This window comes from Geotrypetes seraphini, chromosome 1, assembly GCF_902459505.1.
Source record: "Geotrypetes seraphini chromosome 1, aGeoSer1.1, whole genome shotgun sequence".
Lineage (NCBI taxonomy): Eukaryota > Metazoa > Chordata > Amphibia > Gymnophiona > Dermophiidae > Geotrypetes > Geotrypetes seraphini.
This window is the reverse complement of record NC_047084.1, coordinates 150,623,153-150,648,696: the sequence shown is the minus strand read 5'-3', so window position 1 is coordinate 150,648,696 and position 25,544 is coordinate 150,623,153. Positions and strand designations below refer to the sequence as shown.

General features: G+C 46.3%; 1 protein-coding gene across 4 annotated transcripts in view; it reads right to left on the bottom strand.

The window, feature by feature from the left end:
* The window catches only part of SMARCA5 (SWI/SNF related, matrix associated, actin dependent regulator of chromatin, subfamily a, member 5), a 436,858-nt gene that overhangs the window by 315,068 nt on the left and 96,246 nt on the right, over nucleotides 1-25,544 (bottom strand). For all 4 annotated transcript variants that reach the window (XM_033939984.1, XM_033939968.1, XM_033939959.1 and 1 more), the window contains 3 exons: nucleotides 22,819-22,919; nucleotides 22,364-22,464; nucleotides 3,514-3,693 (listed from right to left, as the gene is read on the bottom strand). In XM_033939984.1, coding sequence (XP_033795875.1) covers nucleotides 3,514-3,693; nucleotides 22,364-22,464; nucleotides 22,819-22,919 — 382 coding nt within the window. The remainder of the gene's footprint in view (nucleotides 1-3,513; nucleotides 3,694-22,363; nucleotides 22,465-22,818; nucleotides 22,920-25,544) is intronic.

The window sequence follows — 25,544 nt, the reverse complement described above, 5'->3', positions numbered from 1 at the left end:
CTCTCCCTCTTGCGGTGTGGCTGTCCACATGACATATAATGGAATCTCCTACGATGATCCCCATCTTCTTTATTCGGAGGTTCCTTGGGGGTCGTAAATCCACATCCATGGTGTAGGGCCAATCTTCTTCCTCCTGCGATACGCTTACGGCTCTTTGGGGGGGGGGGGGACGTCTTCATGCGTTCTCTCTCTTTCTCCTGGTGTATAGTTGTCCTCTATCTCAGCTTCAGTCTCTTCTGAATTTGTAGGGATGTCTTCTCTCCTCTCGTCCAGGCCATCTTCCTGGGTTGCTCAGGTACAGTTCTCCAGCCCTGGGATCTCCACATGTTGCTGGTAAGCTTCCTCGATGAATCTTTCTAGCTCCTTGACCTCTTCATTTGCACTGAACTCCAGTAGAAACCTCCTGTTTGCGGATTCTATCTTCAAAGGTGGGGAGTTCTTTTAGTTCCATCACTGAATCCTTTAGTAGCCGGACTTGCCATTTCAAGCTATCCAGCTCCTTGCACCGACTGCAAATGTATGCCCGAGTCCCCGAAGGGAGGTAGTCATATATATTGCAGCCGGTACAGAAGACTGGAAAGCTCATCTTCTGACTTCCTTGGGCTTCCATTTCCTGCTTCCCTTCTGAGTTGTCTGAGTGATTTGTTATGAACCTTCTGTCTCTGTCGACTGGATGATTTCTGACTTCCTGTCTGCTGTCTTTCTGTTTGTTGTGAGTCTGCTAGTGTTGCTGTGTTGGTACCTGCGAGTGCTTGTTTCCCCTCTAGGTGTGTAGTATGTGAGATTGTGTGCCCTGCTGTGTAGCTAGCTAAAACTAGGACTTATAGCTTTTCTTCTAAGTCGCTCTGCTGGGCAACGGAGTTTCCCGGCTCTTTCTTAAGGCTCCTTCGCAAAGGCGAGTTCTTGTGTGTGAGTGTTCTCTTCTGTGCTTGCTGCTTGCTACTTCCCTATTAGTAGTTTGACCAGTGTTGACTAATGTAGTCATGTTCTGTGTTGGTTAGTGCAGGTGTGTGCTGTGTCCTCCTTCTGCTCTCCTTTAGTGGCGCTTGGTTGTGTGTTCTCTGTACCCTCTGTGTATGCCTGGTTGTGTGTTGTACATGCTTTGTCCTCTGCGCCTGCTATGGTCCCCTTCTTACACTCCTTTAAAGTGGCTCGTCCCTTCTCAAGGCCCTTCGCAAAGGCGCTCTCACTAAGGCGAGCGCCTTTGACGCGCGCCGAACGGCTGAGCGCTGTTGGCCCCTCCCCTTTTAAGGGGGAGCTTCGATGTCTGATGTCAGGGGTGAGCGGAGCTAAGTCTCACCGATTCCCCTAGTCTCCTGCCTCTTCTCTCCCCTTCTCAAGCTCTGAATTGCCTCCCTTTCCTTTTGCCTTCTAATTTCTCCCTCTGTGCTGCTCTCTCCTGCTTGCCTTGCCAATTTGGGACTAAAGAGGACTGTGAGGATTTACAAAGGGACCTGAACAAGCTAGAAGAATAGGCGATGAGATGGCAGATGAAGTTTAATGTAGAGAAATGTAAAGTCTTGCATGTAGGAAACAGAAACCCGAAGTATAGCTATACGATGGGAGGGCTGGTAATGGGTGAAAATAGCCTAGAAAAGGACTTGGGGGGAATAGTGGACAAGACAATGAAGCCGTCGGCACAGTGCACGGCGGCCTCTAAGAAGGCGAATAGAATGCTAGGTATTATCAAGAAAGGTATTACAACCAGAACAAAAGAAGTCATCCTGCCGTTGTATCGGACGATGGTGTGCCCGCATGTGGAGTACTGCGTCCAATATTGGTTGCCGTACCTTAAGAAGGATATGGCAATACTCGAGAGGGTTCAGAAAAGAGCGACGCAATTGATAAAAAGTATGGAAAACCTTTCATATGTTGAAAGACTAGAGAAACTGGGGCTCTTATCCCTGGAAAAGCGGAGGCTTAGAGGGTTACATGATAGAGACTTACAAGATCATGAAGGGCATAGAGAAAGTGGAGAGGGACAGGTTCTTCAAACTTTCGAGAACTACAAGAACGAGAGGGCATTCGGAAAAATTAAGAGGGGACAGATTCAGAACCAATGCTAGGAAGTTCTTCTTCACCCAAAGGGTGGTGGACACCTGGAATGCGCTTCCAGAGAGTGTGATAGGACAGTATACGATATCGGGGTTCAAGAAGGGATTAGATGATTTCCTGAAGGAAAAAGGGATAGAGGATATAGATAGAGGATTACTATACAGGTCCTGGACCTGATGGTCCGCCACGTGAACGGTCTGCTGGGCATGATGGGCCACTGGTCTGACCCAGCAAAGGCACTGCTTATGTTCTTATGTTGGGTAAGTCTTGTCAGACAAATCTGATCAATTTCTTTGACTGGGTAACCAGAGAATTGGATAGAGGATGTGCGCTAGATGTGGTGTATTTAGATTTTAGCAAAGCCTTTCACAGTGTTCCACACAGACATCTAATAAATAAACTGAGTGCCCACAGGATGTGCCCCAAAAGTGGCGGGCTGGGTCAAGAACCGGTTGAGTGGAAGACGACAGAGGTTCTGTCTAGCAGAACCTAATGTCAGTGAATGTATTTCCTCTTTTAAAGCAGTGTTAGGCCACATGACAAAACACACTGCTTTGCAGCAGAAAATAAAACTGAGTCCTACCTTTTTTGGCTTACTGGTACACCAGCCTTTGTGGATAGCAGCCTTTGAGGTATAGCTCATGCAGAAATTCAAAGAGAATATAGAGAACCTCTTTGACATGATGCTGCAGCTTCAACATCCATTGACAGTGTTCCACACAGATGTCTAATAAATAAAGTGTGTGCCCTCAGGATGGGTCCCAAAGTGACAGACTGAGTCAAGAACTGGTTGAGTGGAAGACAACAAGAGGGTAGTGATCAATGGAGATTGCTCTGAGGAAAGGGATGTTACCAGTGGTGAGCCTCAAGGTTCTGTTCTTTGGCCTGTTCTTTTTAACATTTATATAAACGATATTGCTGAAGGGTTGTCTGGTAAGATTTGCATCTTTGCGGATGATACCAAAATCTGCAATAGAGTAGACATGAAGAAAGACCTGGCGAAGCTTGGAGAATGATCTGAAATTTGGCAGCTAAAATTTAATGGTAAGAAATGCAAGGTCATTAATTTGGGCTATAAAATCCCGAGAGAACGGTACAGTTTAGGGGGTGGAGAACTTATGTCCACGACAGAAGAGCGGGGTTTGGGTGTGATTGTAAGTGATGATCTTAAGGTAGCCAAACAGGTTGAAAAGGTGATGGCAAAAGCTAGGATGCTAGGTTGCATAGGGAGAGGTATGGCTAGTAGGAAAGAGGAGGTGTTGATGCCCCTGTATAAGACTTTGGTGAGATCTCAATTTAGAATATTGTCTACAATTCTGGAGGCCACAACTTCATAAAAATATCATTGTTCCGAGATTGCATAAACAAATCAGAGACCACCCAATTTCCTGTACTTTTATAGTTAAATGGACCACTTCTCTACACCATTAAAGCAGCTACTATCCAAGCAATACTCACTCTTTGGTCCTTGTCACCAATCAGATAAACAGCACGAAGTGTTGGCACCCATCTTTTGAATTCAATCATCCAGTTATGTAATGTCGACTTGGGAACCAACACCATGTGAGGGCCAGGGATGTTCCTGTAGTGCTTCATATAGCCAAGAAGAGAAATGGTCTGCAGTGTCTTTCCTAGACCCTTAAAACAAAGGATTTATATCAATATGTTTTCAACGTCATTATACAACTGAATGTAAGAGATGGCACTTTAGATGCACATAAAATGAAGATACTTACTTGTGGCAGGTGTTCTCCAAGGACAGCAGGGATATAATCAAATTCTCCCAATACTATGCCTTACCAGTCTCGCAGCAATACACAGCACACCTTTCAGCAGCAATGCTCACCCCTCTTAGCACCCCAAACAACAGAAATCAAGACCCCTAGATCCACCAAATAACCCCACGAAATGCCAAGGAAATTACCAAATCGCTATCCCTATAATTTGGAACAAAAACATCAAATATAAGACAGCAAAAACAGCCTCTCCTCAAACCCCACAACAATCTGCAAACAGTAAAATTAACAACAGAACTGAAAAATAGAAAAATTTCATCCCCATTATTCCCCTTAAATGATCTAATCACATCTAATAATCCAGCTCTACTTTTCATCACTGAAACATGGCTAAAGGACCCAGATGACCCAGAACTCCCACATAGAGAATGACACGGTGACAAAATTCATCACCATTCCTGTCATTCTTTAAGGAGAAAGGGAAGAATCAGTATGAATAGCCACAACCATTGACCCACAAGCTTTGCTTTGAAGAATGCTGGTGTAGAAGGACCGAGGTTGAAATAGACACTAGAAAATGACATGGGATTATTTCCCGCGGTTATCCGCGGGGACGGGGACGGTGATGGTGATGAATTTTGTCACCGTGTCATTCTCTACTCCCACACTTCTACCCTCAAGGATACAACATACTCCAATTCCCCAGAAAACACAAGCGAGGTGGCGGCCTAGCAATAATATAAAAAAGCTCATATACCATCACCGAATTAGACTCAGCTACCCACCCAGATCTAGAATATATCATCTGTAAACTGGAAGACAAGTTCAACTCCACACTCAACAACATTGGAATTCTACTGATCTATAGACCCCCCAACTCTCAATCAAGCTCCATCCTCAAAATTACAGAACTAATAACTAACCTGACATGCCAACACACCAAACTGATTATACTCGGAGATATCAATCTCCCTTTTGAATCCATGGAGAACAAAGATGACCATGAGCTCAAAACATTGCTGCGAAATCACAGTAATGCCTTCAGGACCCACACATGAAAAAGGTCATACCCTAGATATACTTGCAACCACTCCCACCAATCTCACTAGACATCAAATGGACCCCTGTACCATGGACTGACCATTACCTCCTAAACTTTCACCTAAACCTCTCAACGGAGAACCGGAGTGACAAAGCCACCAGTGACGAGAAATTAGTACGAGGAAGGACACAACCTAATCTCTTCTGGAACATAGTAACAAAATCCCTAATTCCCCCTTCTAACTGCATTACATCAATGCTAGCAAGCTGGAAACATATCACATTTATTTACATTTATGTCTTCTATCCCGCCATTACCTTTCAGTTCTAGGCGGTTTACAACAAGAAATTAGCCTGGGCATTCCCAGGGAGATTACAAGGTTGATAGCTATAGTATGCATCGGGATCTGGGAAGGGTCGATATGGTTTGGTTAGATCATCAAATTTCTTGAGTATCATGGTTTTCAGTTCTTTTCTGAATGTTTTGTAGTTGGGCGTCATGGTCAGCAGATTTGAGAGGTGGTGGTCTATTTTTGCTGCTCTGGTGACTAGTAGACCGTCATATATATTTTTTGCTCTGCATGCCTTTGATTGGGGGGGAGAGGTAAAGTGTGCTTGAGTTCTCCTCTTATCTGTACCCTTCTCCTCCACTGCTAACACTAGACTCCATCCCTTCTTTCTTGCCACACCGTATGCCTGGAACAGGCTGCCTGAATCAATACGTCATGCTCCATCCCCAGCAATATTCAAATCCAAGCTAAAAGCCCACTTTTTTGAAACTGCTTTCAACTCTTAACTCCCACTCACTGCTGTCAGATACCTATACCCACTGTATCATTTCCTCTACCATAATCTCCCCAATCCTGAGATGTCCTGTCTGCCAAATTAGATGGTTAGCTCTTCTGAGCAAGAACTGTCTATTGTATGTTAAATGTACAATGCGGCATACTCCTTGCAGCGCTATAGAAATGATAAATAGTAGTAGTGTAGTAAGTTTTTGTTACATAAAGAAAACAAATAGTGGACTCTAATGGATTACTATATTCTCCCCTATGGTGATTGGCATTTCTTATTTATAAGCACTCCTAAATGCTTTTTTTTTTTTTTTTAAACCTTTATAATTTGGAAGCCAAAGCAAAACAATCACGCGCGCTGATTCTACAGCAGGGAGGGAAGAAAGGGGTTCATGGTGATTCTACAGCTGGCTGTCAGCTAGGACAGAACCCAACAACTCACCTTGGGAGAAGGAGGGATCACTCCCATCCTGACTTGGCTCACCATACCACTGGACCACCAGGATTTAAGGTGGACCCCCGTTTTTGAGCCATTTGGGTCAGAGTTTCTCAAACTGTTGGTTAGGTCCCTAAATGGGTTCACAAAAACCTCATTTGGGCTCAAGCTTGGATGAGCTTTCCATAGGTGTATCATTATTCTGTACCTCTGGGGATGGGGAGTCATACCATAACCAACACACTGGACATCCTTACCCCCCTCCACACCCGAAAATAAAGCAACATCAATCTTCCTCCTGGTTCACCGAATCACTGAGAACAGACAAACAACTATGCAGACGACTGGAAAGGAAACGGAGAAAAAGTGGTACACAAGAACACAGAATACTTTGGTGCAAAGCAATATATAAATACAAACTCAACTTATCGGAGGCCAAGAAAGCACAGTTACTTACCGTAACAGGTATTATCCAGGGACAGCAGGCAGCTATTCTCACGTATGGGTGACGTCATCCGACGGAGCCCCAATGCGGACGCCTCACAAGCAGACTTGCTTGAAAAAAAACTAGAAGTTTTGAGTCGCCCGCACCGCGCATGCGCGAGTGCCTTCCCGCCCAGTGCACAGGGCGCGTCTCCTCAGTTCAGATAGCTAGCAGAGAAGCCAACCAGGGAAGGTGGGTGGGTTGTGAGAATAGCTGCCTGCTGTCCCTGGATAACACCTGTTACGGTAAGTAACTGTGCTTTATCCCAAGACAAGCAGGCAGGTATTCTCACGTATGGGTGACCTCCAAGCTAACCAGAATGGGATGGTGGGAATTTTGGCAATTTAGGAGAATAAATTTTGTAATACTGTTTGGCCAAACTGTCCATCCCTTCTGGAGAAAGTATCCAGACAATAGTGAAAAATGAAGGTATGAACCGAGGACCAAGTAGCAACCTTGCAAATTTCCTCAATAGGTATCGATCTGAGGAAAGCTACAGAAACTGCCATTGCTCTGACTTTATGGGCTGTGACTTTACTGTGAAGTGGTAATCCAGCCTGGGCATAGCAGAAAGAGATGGTGCGTTTAGAAATTGGATGTCTCAACTTATTTGGATCGAAAGAGACAATAAGTTGAGGAGCAGTTCTCTGTGGTTTGATGCGTTCCAAGTAGAAGGCAAAAGCACGTTTACAGTCCAGAGTATGAAGAGCTGATTCTCCAGGGTGAGAATGAGGCTTTGGAAAAAACACTGGAAGTACGATGGATTGGTTGAGATGAAATTCTGAGACCACTTTAGGTAGGAATTTCTGATGAGTACGAAGAACCACCTTGTCATGATGTAACACAGTGAAAGGTGGATCAGTAGCTAAAGCTTGTAGCTCACTGACTCGTCGAGCAAAAGTGAGGGCAATGAGAAACACCACTTTCCAAGTGAGATACTTCAGATGAGCCTTATCAATTGGTTCAAATGGAGGCTTCATGAGTTGAGAAAGGACAACATTGAGGTCCCAAACCACAGGAGGCGGTTTGAGAGGAGGCTTGACATTGAAAAGTCCTTTCATGAATCTGGAAACCACCAGATGAGCAGAGAGGGGTTTCCCTTCAATAGGCTTATGAAAAGCTGCAATTGCACTGAGATGGACCCATATGGATGTAGACTTGAGGCCAGAGTTGGATAAGTGCAAAAGATAAGGAGGAATGTTGAAGCTCCTTATGATGAGAAAAACACCAGGTAGAAAATCTAGTCCATTTTTGGTGATAGCATTGTCTAGTGGTAAGCTTTCTAGAAGCTTCTAAAATGTGTCTTACAGATTGAGAAAACTGAAGAGGTGTTACGTTGAGAGGTACCAGGCTGTCAGGTGCAGAGACTGCAGGTTGGGATGAAGCAGAGATCCTTGACTCTGTGTAAGTGGAGAAGGAAAAACTGGTAGAAGGTATGGCTTCCTGCTGATGAGTTGAAGTAGAAGGGAGTACCACGGTTGTCTCGGCCACCAAGGAGCAATTAGAATCATGGTGGCATGATTGTTCTTCAATTTGATCAGAGTCTTGAGAATGAGAGGGAATGGAGGAAATGCGTAGAGGAACAGATTCGTCCATTCCAGAAGAAAAGCATCTGCCTCGAGGTGGTGAGGAGAATATATCCTGGAGAAGAACTGAGGCAGTTTGAAGTTGTGGGGAGCAGCACAGAGGTCTATCTGAGGCGTTCCCCACTGTGACAAAATGTGATGAAGAGAGGAGGAATGGAAAAGTATTGGAAAAGATAGAGGGAGGGTGGGAGTATGAATGATAATAATTGATAATTGTTAATTATTAGTATATGGGAGGGAGGGGTGGGATTCTTTTATATTTATGTATTTGGAGGATTACAAATAAGATTGTCAAGTGATTAATTAATATATTTCTGATGGATTATTATACACTTGTTGTAATTTTTGAAAACGAATAAAAATTTATTAAAAAAAAAAAAAAAAAAAAAAAAGAGGTGGTGAAGAGAGTATATCCTGGAACAGAACTGAGGCAGTTTGTAGTTGTGGGGAGCTGCAAAGAGGTCTATCTGAGGTGTTCCCCACTGTGACAAAATGTGATGAAGAGACAAGGAATGGAGAGTCCATTCATGAGGTTGCAGGAGACGACTCAAGTTGTCTGCCAAGCAATTCTGAGCCCCTTCAATGTAGACAGCTTTGAGGAAGGTGTTGTGGTGGATTACCCAGTGCCAAACCTTCAGAGCTTCTTGACAAAGGGAGGGAGATCCCGTCCCTCCTTGTTTGTTGACATAATACATGGCGACTTGGTTGTCCGTCCAGATGAGGACTACCTGGTCGCGAAGAAGATGTTGAAAAGCGTTTGAGAGCCTTGAAAATCGCTGAGTTCCAACAGATTTATGTGACATTGACGATCCGTGGCCTTGAGTACGGAGACCATCGAGATGAGCGCCGCATGCATAGGTCGATGAGTCTGTCGTGAGGACCTTCTGATGGGGGGGCATTTGAAAAAGCAAGCCTACAGAAAGATTGGAAAAGAGCATCCACCAACGGAGAGACTTCTTCAAGGAAGGAGTGACTGAAATGTGTCAAGAAGGAGGGTCGCAAACTTGTGTCCATTGAGATGCCAGGGTCCACTGAGGAATTCTGAGGAGAAGTCTGGCAAAAGGAGTCACGTGTACTGTGGAGGCCATGTGACCCAGAAGTACAATCATGTGTCTCACTGAGACACTGTATGACAGAGTTGAAGAAGAGCTTCTAGATGTTGTTGTGGAAGGAATGCTCTGAGTTGGACAGTGTCCAGAACAGCTCCAATGAACTGTAGATTCTGTGAGGGTTGAATTTGAGACTTGGGGATGTTGATTTCGAATCCCAAACTCTATTTGAACCAGGTAGTGCGTTGGGTCGCTGCAAACGAAGAAGATCTGATGAGGCTCAAGGTCGAAGCAGTGGAGGCAGGAGGGTCCGAGGTCGAAGGCGAGACCAAGGTCGTCTTCGGAGTCCAAGAAGTGGTCGAATCCATCTGGAAGAGCTTCTCCACTGAAAGTAGACGTTTAAGAGCTCGAGGTTGAAGAGTAGCACAGCGTTTGTATGACTTTGTGACGCAAGGCACTTGAGGCACCTGGTGTGTGGGTCTGTAAGAGAAATTGCACGTTGACACTGGCTACACTTCTTAAAGCCTGTCACTGGCCGGGACATAGAAGGAAAAACAGCCGCTGCAATGTTGAAGCCCCTGGGCTGCAGCCGAGCGGTCTGCCCCAGCAGCCGAACGGAAGAAATAAATTTTTTTAAAAAATTAGAAATAAAATAAATAAAGTAAACACAGCGATTCGTGAAGAAAAATAACACAAATCGCGGTGAGAGAAGGCACGAAGTGAAAGAGTTAAACGCAGAGTCAAAGACAGCCTTCTCAGCTCCGTGGAAAACTGAGAACTGAGGAGATGTGCTCTACGCTGTGCGGGAAGGCACTCGCACATGCGCGGTGTGGTCGACTCAAAACTTCTAGTTTCTACAAGCAAGTCTGCTTGTGAGGCTTCCGCATCCGGGCTCCGTCGATGACATCACTCATATGTGAGAATAGGCTGCCTGCTTGTCCTGGGATGATATTGCTACTCCTTGGGTTTTGGCCAGGTACTAGTGAGTGACCTGGATTGGCCACCGTGAAAACAGGCTACTAGGCTTGATGTACCATTGGTCTGACCCAGTAAGGCTATTCTTATGTTCTTATGATTCCATAGGGTGAAAAGCGGGCAAACTGACTTCCTGATTGAAGTGGAAGGCAGAGACTACTTTCGGTACAAAGGACGGAACCGTGTGTAAGGAAAGCCCTGCTTCCATAATCTTAAAGAACGCTTCCTACAGGACAGAACTTGTAACTTGGATACTCATCTTTTCAACATAACCACCACCAGAAATACTGTGTTGACTGTAAGATCCAGAAGGGAAGTCTCCCATAAGGGCTCATACGGAGCTCTACTGAGAACTTGCAAGGCAGTGTTAAGATTCCAGAATGGGAACGGGATATGCACCAAAGGGTGCAACCAAAGAGCCCCTTTAATGAACCAGATGACATCTGGGTGAGAAGACAGAGAGCCTCTTTCCTCCTGAGCTTAGAAAAAGGAAAGGCCTGCTATCTGCACTTTTAATGATCTGACCAACAGACCTTCCTGAAGTCCCTCTTGCAAAAAGTCCAGGATTACCAAAGTCGGAGCTCGTAAGAGCTCATCATCCACAGCATACCTGTGCTGAAAGGACTTCCAGGTCTTCACACAGGCTGCCACCATAGATGGTTTCTTAGCTCAAAGCAGAGTGGCGATGACTATTTACACCAACCTTTGCTCATCAGGGATGCCCACTCAAGAGCCATTCTGTAAGCCAAAACTATTCTGTCTTCTCTATAGCAGAAGTTCTAAACATGTGGTACACGTACCCCAGGGGGTACACACACCATTTTCAGGGGGTATGCAGTGCTACATGTCTCCCAACTTCATTCTGCCATCACGTAGCTCCCACCTTCCTCGTCTTCTCTCCCCAGTCTCCCTACACTCCCCAGCACCGGAAGTTCACTGTGTGCTTTTAACTTTTCCAAACAGCTACTGCTAGCGTTAGTTTAGCCAGTGATTCCATCAGGCAGCCTCGAGCCTTTTCTAGGCAGGTTCGCCTCCGACAAAAAAGGAAGTTGCATCTTCGGAGGCTGGCCAGCCAAGAGTAAAAGCTGGAAAAGAAGCGGTCAGGAGGCAGACATGCTGGAAGAGAGACAGAGAGAGAAAGAGACAGAGAGAGAGACAGATGTTGCCAATAGGGGTGGAGGAGAGAGGAAGAAAAGTTGGACTCATGGAGGGACAGAGAGAGATGTTGGCTGGGGAAGAGAATGAGGTCCAGAGGAGAGGAAGCGTGCAGGATACAGAAAGAAAGAAATATTGGATGCACAGTCAGAAGGACCAGAGACTCGTGAAATCACCAAACAGCAAAGGTATGAAAAATGATTTCATTTAGTGATTAAAATGTGTCCATTTTGAGAATTTATATCTGCTGTCTATATTTGTACTGTATTTGTCTATTTTTATATAGTTGTTACTGAGGTGATATTGAATATTTTAAAGTCATCTGCCTTGACCTTATTGGGGAAAAAAATGAATATAAATGATAGAGAAATTAGGTTCTTACCTGCTAATTTTCTTTCTTTTAGTCTCTCTAGACCGGCACAGTTCACTGATGACTAATAGCTCACCATGACCAGCAGGTGGAGACAAACTTTTGGCTGTAGTACAAGTGGCTGTGCAGTCCCCATACTTCAGTCTGGTGAATAGCCAAGCAGAACTAATAAACTAAGAAGTGCTAATCATAAGAACATAAGAATTGCTGCTGCTGGGTCAGACCAGTGGTCCATTGTGCCCAGCAGTCCACTCACGTGGCAGCCCCTAGGTCAAAGATCAGTGCTCTAAATGAGCCCAGCCTCACCTGCGTACTTTCCAGTTGAGCAAGAACTTGTCCATAACAGCAACAACCACCCCAACAGGAGCAACAACTAACATAGAGCCATACTGTTGAAAATTGCATAGAAGAAGCCCCTTCAACAAACGGCCCCACAGCTCACAAGCTCCACCTGCTGAGCCAAAGCCGCTGTTCTTTTAATCTCCCCGACCCTACTAAAAACATGAAATTTTGTAGAAACACACACACTCTTCACACAAATCCCGAAAGAACAGACAGACAGGGTAGGGACTGTGCCGGTCTGGAAAGACTAAAAGAAAGAAAATTAGCAGGTAAGAACCTAATTTTTCCTTCTTTAGCACCTCTCCAGACCGGCACAGTTCACCGATGGAACGTACCAATGCAGTATCCATCATAGATGAGACCCCCGAAGGGCCGCCACCAGAACACGCTCACTGAACACCGCATCCTGACGCGTACCTGAACATCCACATGGTAGTGTCGCACAAAGGAATGGAGAGAAGACCAAATCGCAGCTTTACAGATATCCACTGAAGGCACAAGAGAAGTCTCAGCTGCCTGACCCCGAATGGAATGAGCCTTGAAAAATTCCGCAACAGGTTTCTTCTGAAGAAGATAGCCTTGGAAGCACTGTCCCTCTTATGAGAACCCGCTCAGAATGACAAAGACGATCCGATTTCCGGTACTCCTGGGTCCGCTGAACATAAGAGCGGAGGACCCAACAGACATCCAACTTGCGCAACTGCCTCTGCTCTAAAGAGCCCTCCTGACTACCCAAGACCGAGAAGACCATGGACTGGTTGACATGAAAAGGAGAAACCACCTTCAGCAGAAAGGAAGGAACAGGCCGCAGCACAACATGCTCCCCAGGAAACTCCAGGAAGGGAGGCCTATAAGAGAAAGCCTGCAGCTCAGAAATGCATCTCGTAGAAGTAATGGCCCACCAGGAAGACTGCCTTAAGAATAAGGTCCTTCAATGAACAGGAACCCAGGGGCTGAAAGGGAGGGCGCACTAGCATGGACAGGACCAGATTGAGATCCCGGGCCAGAACCGAAGGACGTACTGGAGGCTAAAGCAATTTGGTCGCCCTTAAAAAGCGAACCACGTCCAGTTAAGTAGTTAAACGTCTACCCTGCAGCAAACTGCAGACAAAGCCACAAGTTGAACCTGGAGAGAAGACCAGACCAGGCCCCTGTCCAGACCATCCTGCAAGAACTCCAAGATGTGAGGTAAAGAGAAGCGAAAAGGAACCACTCCATGCACAGCACACCACTTCTCAAAGAGCCTCCTCCGTGGACCAGATGCCCTGAGCTGAGTGACTTATTGAGCTCCCCAACCAAAAAAGACTGGCATCCGTGAGCAGTACCGTCCACTGCGGCTGATCCAGACTCACCCCTTGTACAAGATGGGGGGTCTGGAGCCACCAACGAAGACTGCCCCAAGCTAAGCCTGAAAGCGGAACAGGGTGATCCAGACTGTGCCTCTGAGGCGACCACCTCCGAAGCAGAGCATAATGAAGAAGACGCATGTGGGCCCACGACCACCTCACTACATCGAGGGAAACCACCATCGACCCCAAGACTTGGAGGAAATCCTGCACCGAAGACACCGGGAGGCCATAAGCAGGCGAATCTGAGATTGCAACTTGCTTACCCGGGCCTCCGGAAGGAAGACTTTCCCCAAGGAGGAGTCAAACAGCACACCTAGATTCTCCAGGTACTGAGAGTGAGATAGCCGTCTCTTGGCAAGGTTGACTACCCATCCCAGCAACTACAAAAACTCCACCACCACCAGAGCTGCGACCCGGGTGCTCTCCTGTAACAACTTCGCTCAAATCAACCAATCGTCCAGGTAGGGATGAACAAGAATGCCCTCTTTGCGCAACGCATCTACGACAACCACCATCACCTTGGTGAACGTCTGGAGAAGATATCTAAAGACTTTGGTGCCCTAGGTGAGAAACTGAAACAGATGGAAGCGCAGGTAGTCTTTTCCTCAATCATTCCAGTGAGAGGCAAGGGAAGAACCAGGGAAGATCAAATCCAGAGGACTAACGAATGGCTACACAGATGGTGCAGAGAGATGAAGAAAAAAGAGATTTAAGAAAAAATGGGATAAGTATGTGGGTTAACTTCGAGGAAGTGCTTAGGAGGGGAGGGTTCTTGGAGTAGGCAGACTTGTTGGGCCGATGGCCCTTTTCTGCCGTCATATTCTATGTTTCTATGTAACCGTGGCCAGACCAAAGGGAAGTGCATAGAACTGATAATGTTGCCCCAAGATCGCAAAGCGCAACAAGAGATGCTGGGAAAATAGGAAAGTGCAAGTAGGCCTTAGTCAGATCTACAGAAGTCAGAAACTCCCCCGGCTGAACCGCCAGAATCACCAACTGCTGAGTTTCCATGCGGAAGGAAGGCACATGAAGAGCCCTGTTGACCCCCTCCAAATCCTGGATGGGCCGAAAAGTCCCTTCTTTCTTTGGCACCACAAGGTAAATCAAGTACCAACCTGTGCCCCACTCCTGCGGGGGAGCTGGAACCACCGCGTGGAGATCTAACAATCTTTGAAGGGTCTGGCGAAAGGCCTGCTGCTTCCACATAACCTGCGAGGGAGAAGTGAGAAACCGGTCTGGCAAGGAACGGGCAAACTCCAGAGCATAGCGTCCCGGATCACCTCCAGAACCCCCTGATCGGACGTGATGTCTGCCCACTTTGGATAAAAATCCCTCAGCCAGGCACCCACCGGAACCAAGATGGGCACCGGCAAGGAATTATTGGGCAGGATGGGCAGCAGGGGACCTGGCAGGGGCGCTACTCACACCTCTGCGGACCCCATGAAAGGAAAGCATGCGCTGGAAGAATCTGCCTCTAGAGAGCCCATGGGGAATGAAAAGAGGCAGCCCCTCGACCAGGGCAGAAACAGCAGAAATCACACCCACGAGCAGCGCCACTTCAAACCAGCGGCCTAGGCCTATCCTCAGGCATACGAGGCACTTTATAATCCGTGAGAGTCAGAACCAACCTGTTCAGTGAGAGTCAGAACCAACCTGTCCAGGTCCTCGCCAAACAAGAAAGAGCCTTTAAAAGGAAACTTTGTCAACTTAGCTTTGGACGCCGCATCCGCTGACCAAGCGCGAAGCCACAAGGTATGGCAAGCTGCCACTGCAAACGCCAACGACTTGGCAGAAGCTCGCAAGAGGTCATACATGGCATCTGAAAGATAAGAAGCACCCAATCTTTGCCACCTCACGCTTGAGCAATTCCCAATCCTCAGTTTTACAGTCAAGGACATGCTCGGCCCAGCGAAAACACGCCCGAGTTACACATCGCCGCCTGGACCGCCAGAGCCATCACATCAAAACTCTGTTTAAGGAGGTACTCTAACTTATGCTCCTCCGGGTCCTTTAAACCGCACCGCCCTCAACAGGCACGGTATACATTTTAGAGATGGCCGAGACCACCGCAACTTCAGAGTGTCCCTATCCCCTTCAGGAATGGGATACAGGCGAGCCATGGAGTGCGCAAAACAAAAGGGAGCTTCCAGTACCTGCAACTGTGCGAGTATAATATCTCAAATATCCTGATCCATAGGAAAAGAGCGGTAAGCAGAGCGGACCCCCTTCAGTAAGGGGTCCACAGTACACAGGGGCTCCAACACAGTATCCTCAAAGTGCAAAACTGAGGAGACCTAAAGAATTTACTCATGAAGCTCGTCCCGCTGAAAAATGTGCACCACAGATGCATCTTTGTCAGCTGGGGGGTGCTTGAACCCCTCGCTGGCAGAATCCAACCCCCCAAGAAGATCCTGGAAATCTCCCCAAGGGTCCAGATTCTCATCAATAATATCTTGCTCCTCTGGGCAAAAATCCTCATCCCAAGAAACCCTCAGGCACTTGGATAAGAGAGGGGCAAAACCACCGCTGTATGGGGCCACACCGGGGAAGATGTCAAGGACAAACAAACACCCCCCCCCCCCGAGTGGACACGGAATCTCCAGCCACCAGCACACATAAGCTTTACATAGTGCCAACATAAATTCCGGGGGGGGAAAACCACTGGGGCCCCAAGGGACTCCTTGCCCCAGCAGGGGACCCTGCCCCTATATTTCCAGAACAGGGGAAAGGTCACCTGAGGCAACAAAATGAAGGAGGAGGTTCCTGCCAAAACTGGACCTGAAACCGCCAAAATCAGAGCTCCTGCGGCCTGTCGTGTCTGAAAACCCTGGGACTTTCCTGACGCTGAGGCCAAGGAACCAACCAACGCGAAAAGGGTATCCCCAGTCGCTCCGGCAGTAAGGGAATTCTTCGTGAGGTACAGGTGGCGGGGTGCCCTTGCCGCCAGCAACCGCTGCCGACGAGACTCCTCCACAGCTCCGGCCTGCGCAACGCTTACACAGGCTGGCCACGAGTACCTTGCATCTGGAACACAATGAGCATTTTTTCCCCCTTAAAAGTGCTCTTTGTGCTAAAAAATGCCCTAGCTGTAATAAAAGTGCCAGTTAAATGAGAAAAAAAGCAATACAAATGACAGTTTTAAATGGAATTGAGCCCTTTAGACTAGCACACCTTAGGATTTTTTTTTTAATTTAGTCAGAACAGACTCCACGGCTCTCAAAGCTGGAGGGCTGACCAACCAGGGGGACAGGCCGCCAGCTAAGGCACCTCTACAAAAATGTGGGGAGGTGGAGGAAGGTGGGGAAGGAATCCAACATGAGACCCACTGAATTTAACACCCCCGAGGTCGGACAGATCCCCAAACAGGATCCATCCAAGCTCTATCTGGCACAAAAGGGGAACCCAAGAGTCCAAAACAAAATTCCAACAGTACTAAGAGGGGAGCCAAATTAGTCTTACTATCTGCTTTAATGGAGACTGAGGAAGACTGAGTTGCTAGGGAGAGTCTAGTCTAATATACAAATTTGTGCTCAGTCTCCACCTGCTGGTAACAGTGAGGCATATAACCCATTCATAAGGACTATACCGGTCTACCAAGCAATATAGAAACTGTCCTTTCTCTCTCTCACACAGAAACAGTCTCTAAATCAGTGGTCTCAAACTCGCGGCCCGGGGGCCACCAGGTACTATTTTGAGGCCCTCGGTATGTTTATCATAATCACAAAAGTAAAATAAAACAGTTCCTTGGACATATGTCTCTTTAGCTATAAATTACAATATTATTAAGACTTAGCCAAAAGGAAAGATTTATAAACTATAGAGTTTTACTCTTGCAAAATTGTCATTTCTTTAATAAGACATTAACTAATTTTTCTGAGGCCCTCCAAGTATCTACAAATCCAAAATGCGGCCTTGCAAAGAGTTTGAGACCACTGCTCTAAATCCACTCTGCATTTGTAAAGCTTGTTTCTATCTCTTTCTATACGCTTGATGTATCTTTCTAAACATTGCCTTTCTGTAATATTAAGCCTATTTCTGCACAATATATTCTTTATGCAATCACTCTTGGCTGTCATCATCATTAATTTCACTTCCTACTGAACCTTCTATGAGGGTATTGAACCCAGGACCTGGCAGATTGTAAGGCCACCACCTCATATCATTGGGGGCTGAAGGTATGCCATAAGACTCTTCAGCCGAAAAGTCAGGCGAGCTAAAAAATCAGATTCAAAGTAGCCTCTACTAGGGGAGTCAGGCAGAGTGTGTCAAGAGAAGTATCGACTCCAGGTTTAAGAGCATTGAGGCAGGGTCAATGCTCTGACCTCGGAGATGACTCCTCTGCCAATAACACACACGTCAATGCTTGTCTCCTTCCTCGATACTCTGATGTATCTTCGGGTTGAGCTGGGCTGAGGCAGGAGGAATAGCCTTTGAAGCTTAAAATTGCAGTAGCCCCAAATGCTCGTCTGAGCATAGTCCAATTCTCCAGAGACAAGCAGGGGATATGCAGCCACACTTGATGGTGAAGTCTCTGACTGAGCATGGTGTGTCAGTGCCCTCCCCTAGCTATAGTAAGCTTTAAGCTTACTGAGCATGTGCAGGAGCCCTAGTCCTCGAGCCCACTTCACCTCCTCCTGTCAATTTTTTTCTGACCCGCTCCTACTCAGTCACAGCTCTGTGACTGTTCCTTCTGTTCAAGGAAAAAAAGGAAGAATTTCAGCCTTTGCTTTCTAGCTCTTGGGGCATAATAATAATATAAAGTAGAAACACCTAGGACAATAAAAATAACTTGCCTCAGTAACAGCAGCAAGCACCAGCAGGGAGCCAGAACTCGGACACTTTTTATTTTCTCCACAGTGGTCGTTAGGACCACGAAGACTCCTGCCAGCCACAATGTCCAGTAGCTTGCCTTCGATGCCGCGCCGCACCAGCACAGAGAAAAAGCCGGCGAAGAAGTAACAGATCTTTTTGGCTCCCTCCCCTCAGGGCCTTGCTTCAGTACCGGCGGAGGAGGGTAGTATCAAACTGCCACAGCTGGCACGCATAAAAGTTTCAGCATCGACGGCACTGCAGAAAAAGGAAAAGAAAAAACTTCCAACGGTGCAGAGGCTGGATACTCCCTCTCTACCATTGACGGCTTCAGCGGTATGTCCCTCCAAGAGTACCTCAGGGACCAGTCCATTACCAGCGGCTTCGTCAGAGAGCGCTCCCGCAAACCCTGCTTCAGCCTCACGGTCCTCTCCCCTTCTTTCTCTCAAGGATTTGCCTTCAGCTTCGGAACCACATCTAAGCAAATGAAGATATATACCAAAAACAAGAGAGTTGCTTCTCCACTGGACTTTCACTGTCCTTCTTCTTTTCCTTTTTGTAGAAATATCAGCAACAGTTTTTCCACCAATACGATCCGAAATGACATTTTACTCCTTACAATAGAACTCCCATGCAGCATTCACAACCTTCTCAGTATGTGCCAAGACAACATCCTAGAGACCGTAAACAATCTGCTGTCTTTCAACTTCCTGCATTCAAACCTGCACCTAGTTTTTGATAATCTCCCAGTAGGGGGGGCAGCTAACTCACTTCTTCTCGGTTTGGGAACAGATCACGACAGATCAGTGGGTCCTCAGCATTGTGTCTCAGGGGTATTGACTAAATTTCCTATCCCATACCTTACCTTCCCATACCCCGCCACCATCCAGAGTTCCTCCTCAACATGTGTCTCAACTTGCAGCAGAGCTCTCACTTCTTCTCCAGAACAATGCCATAGAAGAAGTGCCACCTCTCTAAAGCAATCATGGGTTTTATTCAAAGTTTTTTCTCATCCCCAAGAAGATATAAGACCTCCATCTAATTCTTGATCTCAGACCTCTCTCAATGCTTGCCTAAAAAGGAAAAAGTTCAGAATGCTCTCCCTTCCCGTGATTCTGCTTTTCCTCAAACAGCACGATTGGTTAGGCACCCTAGACATCAAGGATGCCTACACTCATGTTCCCATTCATTCTTTCCATTGGCGCTTCCTCCAATTCAAATTTCACAATCGCAATTTGCAATACAAGGTCCTGCCGTTCGGCCTATCTTCAGCTCCATGAGAATTCACAAAATACCTGGCAGTGGTTGCGGCACATTTAAGAACACAGCATCATATAGTGTTTCCATACCTGGACGATTGGCTATTAATGGCTCACTCCAAGGACCATCTTCTCACCATTCAGACTACTGTGAATACCTTGAGAAGCCTGGACTTCATCATCAACTTCAAAAAGTCCAAGCTAACTCTGCAAGGGCTTATCTGCCTCAAGAAAGACATCAGACTATCATCCAATTGGCAATCAGCTTTCTTACCAGCTCGAGCGATATTGTGACTTCTAGGCCACATGGCAGCCTCACTTTCATTAGTACCACATGCCAGACTCCACATGTGTCCATTGCAGTGGCACCTCAAGTTCCATTGGAATCAGCGTCTCCACTCACTTTCCACTCACTTTCAAAACTTCCGTCCAATATCAAGGATTCCCTTTTGTGGTGGATTCATTCCACCTCCCTACAGGCAGGATGTCCGTTCCAGATCCCACTGCCTTCTCTTACCATCGTCACTAATGCTTCCACTCAAGGCTGGGGGGCACACTTCAACAATCTTCGGACTCAGGATCAGTAGTCACCAACCGAAAAGTCTCTCCATATCAAGCAGTTGGAATTCAGAGCAGTTTTTTAAGCTCAAGCCTTCCGTCTCTGGATATATCACAGAAATATTCTTATTCAGATGGACAATCAAGTAACCATATTTTATATAAACAAACAGGGGGGGTTCGGTATCCCTCAAACTCTGCAGAGAAGCTTATAGTGTCTGGACCTGACTCTCCAAATAGATCTTCATGCGGTCTATATTCCAGGAGATCACAATATCCTAGCAGACTCCCTCAGCAGGAAACTCGACCCACACGAATGGGCCCTAAATCCTGTGGTGATATCAAACATTTTCCATCAATGGGGGACTCAAGATTATCTTTTTGCTTCTCGAATCAATGCATAGTGCTCCCTCTTTGTTCTCTACACCCAGCTCCACGAGCTCTGACAAGGGATACTTTTTCCATTCCATGGAACCATATTCTTCTACTTGCGTTCCCACTGTTTCCTCATTTCCAGAGTTCTTCAGAAGGTTATAACAGACAAAGCACACCTCATTCTCATTGCACCCAGATGGCCAAGAATAAATCTGGTTTCCACTGCTTCTGGATGCATCTCCAATTCCCTTAGGCGACCATCCTTCTCTTCTATCTCAACACAATGGCCAGCTTCTACATCCCAATCTCCGCAGTCTAAGCCTCATGGCTTGGAAATTGAGAGTTCACTCCTAACCAACCTTCCTCTCTCACAATCTGTTAAAACAGTTCTTCTTGCAACAAGAACACCTTCTACAAGGAAATCCTATCAGGCAAAATGGAAACGTTTCTCTTTATGGGCTTAAGATCAAGGTCTACAACCTCTCTAATGCCCGCTGGACCATGTCTTCACCTATCTCCTGCATTTGCCCAATTCAGGACTCAAAACTAACTCTGTTAGACTTCATTTATCAGCCATTTCAGCATACCACTCATTAATCAAAGATAAACCAATTTCACAGCACCCTCTCATTTCACGTTTCATGAGGGGTCTTACCAATCTCAGTCCTCCATTGAGAGCTCCTACTCCATCTTGGGACCTCAGTGTAGTATTCGATCAATTGATGACAGACCCCTTTGAACCACTGGGCTCTGCTTCTCTTACTTTCCCTTTCATGGAAAACGGTTTTTCTTGTAACGCTCACATCAGCTAGAAGAGTTAGTGAGCTTCAAGATTTAGTCACCTATTATCCGTAGTTACAATTTTTTCCAAATAAGGTGCAGCTAAAAACTCATCTTAAGTCTCTTCCCAAGGTTGTTTATGATTTCCATCTCAACCAAACCAAACCTTGCCTTCCTTTTTTCACCTCCACGCCTCTGAGGCAGAGAAACAATTTCTCATCTCCGAAAATCTTCTCAACTATTCATTCCTACAACCCACCTATCTGTGGACAACCAGCAACAAAGAGAGCCATTTCATCTTGGAATATATGTTGTACACATTTTTGCTACACCAGAGCTCATATTCGGCCCCCTATTCCAATTGGGGCACATAAATTGCAAGCTACAGCAACTTCAATAGCCAACTTGAAATCCATCCCAATCCAAGGCTGAAATTTGGCAGCTAAAATTTAATGCTAAGAAATGCAAAGTCATGCATTTGGGCTGCAAAAATCCAAGGGAATGGTGAAGAACTTATGTGCACCACAGAAGAGCAGGAATTGGGAGTGATTCTATGTGATGATCTTCAAGTGGCCAAACAGGTTGAAAAGGTGATGGTGAAGCTAGAAGGATGCTAGGGTGCATGAGGAAAGGTATGGCCAGTAGGAAAAAGGAGGTATTGATGCCCCTGTATAAGACTTTGGTGCAGTCCAGAGGAAGGCTACTAAAATGGCGAGTGGTCTTCATCATAAGGCATATGGGGACAGACTTAAAGATCTCAATCTATATACTTTGGAGGTAAGGTGGTAGAGGGGAGATATGATAGAGAAGTTTAATACCTACGTGATGTAAATGCGCATGAGTTGAGTCTCTTTCATTTGAAAGGGAGCTCTGGAATGAGAGGGCATAGGATGAAATTAAAAGGTGATAGACTCAGGAGTAATCTAAGGAAATATTTTTTACAGAAAGGGTGGTAGATGCATGGAACGGTCTCCCGGAACAGATGGTGGAGACAGAGACTGTGTCTGAATTCAAGAAAGCCTGGGATAGGCACATGGGATCTCTTAGAGAGAGGAAGAGATAATGGTTATTGTGGATGTGCAGTCTGGATGGCCATTTGGCCTTTATCTGTCATTATGTTTCTATGTAAACATATGAGTGCTTAAATGCAGGCACCTAGATTAGAGAATTGCCCTTTATGTGTCTCCATACAGCCAGCCCTACAGCATACCATCTCATCAGCCAGGATACCATTGATACCATTCTCATACAAGGAGATAAGCCAGTTCAAGCCTCGGATTTGATAATCTCTCAGTTTACCCGACTTCACATCTGGAAAAAGAAAAGAACAAAACAAAGCCTTGATTAAATAAGTTAATTCATCCAACTTCAACAGACAGGCCTGGTTCTGAAGGCATTTCTTTTTCCATTAGACAGCAGTAATAAAATAAGAAAGATAAAAAATTTTTTTGAATGTCAACACTTTGTTTCAATTTGCATGTAAATTGGATGCAAAACTCCAGTTTATTATTTAAATAAAAAGTCTGCTATAGAGAGCAATCACTATAACCTTTTTATGAACCAAGGTGTTTACAAACATATAAAATAATGATAGAAGAATATATGAAAATTTAAACTGATACAAAAAAAGTTTATTTAAAAAAGCCAACATTCATTCAGACATACATGATGGGGATTCCTCAAATCGTGTGCAGATGTTGGTTGTCTTAGAACTTTCTGTGAGAAGCTCTTCATCCTCCTCTTGCTCTGTTCTGCGATGCCGGTAGCTTGGGGGGAGGAACAAAAACAAAGGACTTTAATAAGTTCCAGCAGCACATAAATCTCACCACAGAAAAATGTTTGACCACAACGATCAGAATCACATGAAAGCCTCTATTTGAGAGAAGTGATATCACAAGATCAGATGGCTGCTTAATCTGTCTGCTCCAATCATCCATAAAAACATAAGAATTGCCATACTGGAACAGATCAAAGGTCCACCAAGCCCAGTATCCTGTTTCCAACAGTGGCCAACTCAGGTCCCAAGTACCTAGCACGAACCCAAGTAATAAAACAGATTTTATGCTGCTTATCCTAGGAATGAGCAATGGATTTCCCCAAGCCATCTCAATAATGGCTCTTTTAGGAAATTATCCAAACCTTTATGCCCTGCTAAGCTAACCGATTTCACTACATTCTCTGACAAAGAATTCCAGAGTTTAATTACGTGTTGTGTGAAGAAATATTTTCTCTGGTTTATTTTAAATCTATTACCGTACTTACTAGCTTTATTGCATGCTCCCTAATCCTACTATTTTTGGAAAGAGTAAACAAACGATTCACATCTACCCTTTCCACTCCACTCTATTTTATAGACCTCCAGCATAACACCTATGAGCTGTCTCTTCTCCAAGCTAAAGAGCCCTAACCACTTTAGCATTTCCTCATAAGGAAGTCATCCCATCCCTTTGATTATTTCATCACCCTTCTTTGTACCTTTTCTAATTCCACTATATCTTTTTTGAGATATGGAGACCAGAATTGCACACAATATTCAAGGTGCAGTTGTACCACAGAGCAATACAAGAGCACTATAGCATTTTCATCTTTGGTTTTCCATTCCTAACATTCTATTTGCTTTCTTAGTTCCAAAGCTGCACACTGAGCTAAGGATTTCAACATATCCTCAACAATGACTCCTAACACAGAACCTTGCATCACGCAGCTATAGCTTGGGTTCCTCTATCCCACATATATCACTTGCTCACATTAAACGTCATCTGCCATTTTGATAACATAGTAACATAGTAGATGACGGCAGATAAAGACCCGAATGGTCCATCCAGTCTGCCCAACCTGATTTAATTTAAATTTTTTAATTTTTTCTTCTTAGCTATTTCTGGGCAAGAATCCAAAGCTTTACCCGGTACTGTGCTTGGGTTCCAACTGCCGAAATCTCTGTTAAGACTTACTCCAGCCCATCTATACCCTCCCAGCCATTGAAGCCCTCCCCAGCCCATCCTCCACCAAACGGCCATATACAGACACAAACCATTCAAGTCTGCCCAAGTACTGGCCTTAGTTCAATATTTAATCTTATTTTTTGATTCTAGACTCTTTGGGCCTGATTCTCTAAAAGTGCGTCCCGATTTTAGGCAGCTGTAGGCGTCCTACAGCTGTCTAATCAGCCAATCGGGATGCACGTTTTTTTTAAAAAATGCTCCCCAGGCAGGCCGCCTATATTGAAGGCGAGGCCCGCAAGACACCTAGACCCTGATTCTGAATTGGACGCCCGGGAGAGGCGTCCTATTCAGAATCGGCCTTAACTAAACCCCGGTTCTGTAACCGGCGTCCATGTTACAGACGCGGATTAGAGAAACGGGTTAGATTAGAAACAGCCCACTATACTTATCGCGGCAAGGGATCTCTCTGCCGCTATAAGTATAGCGGGCCGCGGCCCCCTGACCAGGAGGGAGCCCAAACCCTCTGCCCGGAGACGCACCCCCCCCCCCCCGACACTACCGATCCCCCCTCCCCCCCGACAATATCGATAGCTGGCAGGAGGGTGCCCAATCCCTCCTGCCCGAAGACGCACCCCCCCGGCGCTAACCCCCCCCAAACCTCCACTCTACCAAAACTGTTCTTAGAAGGGTCTTGCACGTCTTGAGCCGGCAGGCACGCCTCGTCGAAATGAAGCGGGCCCGCCCCTTCCCGGCCCATCCCGCCGAAGCCTAAGGCCTGATTGACCCAGGCTCTAGAAGCCAGGACCAATCAGGCCTTAGGCATAGTGGGTCCTCCCATCCCCACTAAGTCTAAGGTCTGATTGGCCAATCAGGCCTTAGATTAAGTGGGGATGGGCGGACCCGCTATGCCTAAGGCCTGATTGGTCCAGGCTTCTAGAGCCTGGGCCAATCAGGCCTTAGGCTTCAGCGGGATGGGCCGGGAAGGGGCGGGCCCGTTTCATTTCGACGAGGCGTGCCTGCCGGCTCAAGACGTGCAAGACCCTTCTAAGAACAGGTTTGGTGGAGTGGAGGTTTGGGGTGGGGGTTAGCGCCGGGGGGGTGCGTCTTCGGGCAGGAGGGATTAGGCACCCTCCTGCCAGCTATCGATATTGTCGGGGGGGCGGGGGTCGGTAATGTCGGGGGGGGGCAGTCGGTAGTGTCGGGGGGGCGGTCGGTAGTGTCGGGGGGGGGGCGTCTTCGGGCAGAGGGTTTGGGCACCCTCCTGGTCAGGGGGCCGCGGCCCGCTATACTTATAGCGGCAGAGAGATCCCTTGCCGCGATAAGTATAGCGGCCGCGTCTACTTACAATGTAGGCCAGCATTTTGTTGGCCTACATTTTAAGCTTCTCCTCTACTAGGGAGACGCGTAGGGCCGCCTAGGTTCAGCCTAAGGCCCGCCTAAGGCCCTTAG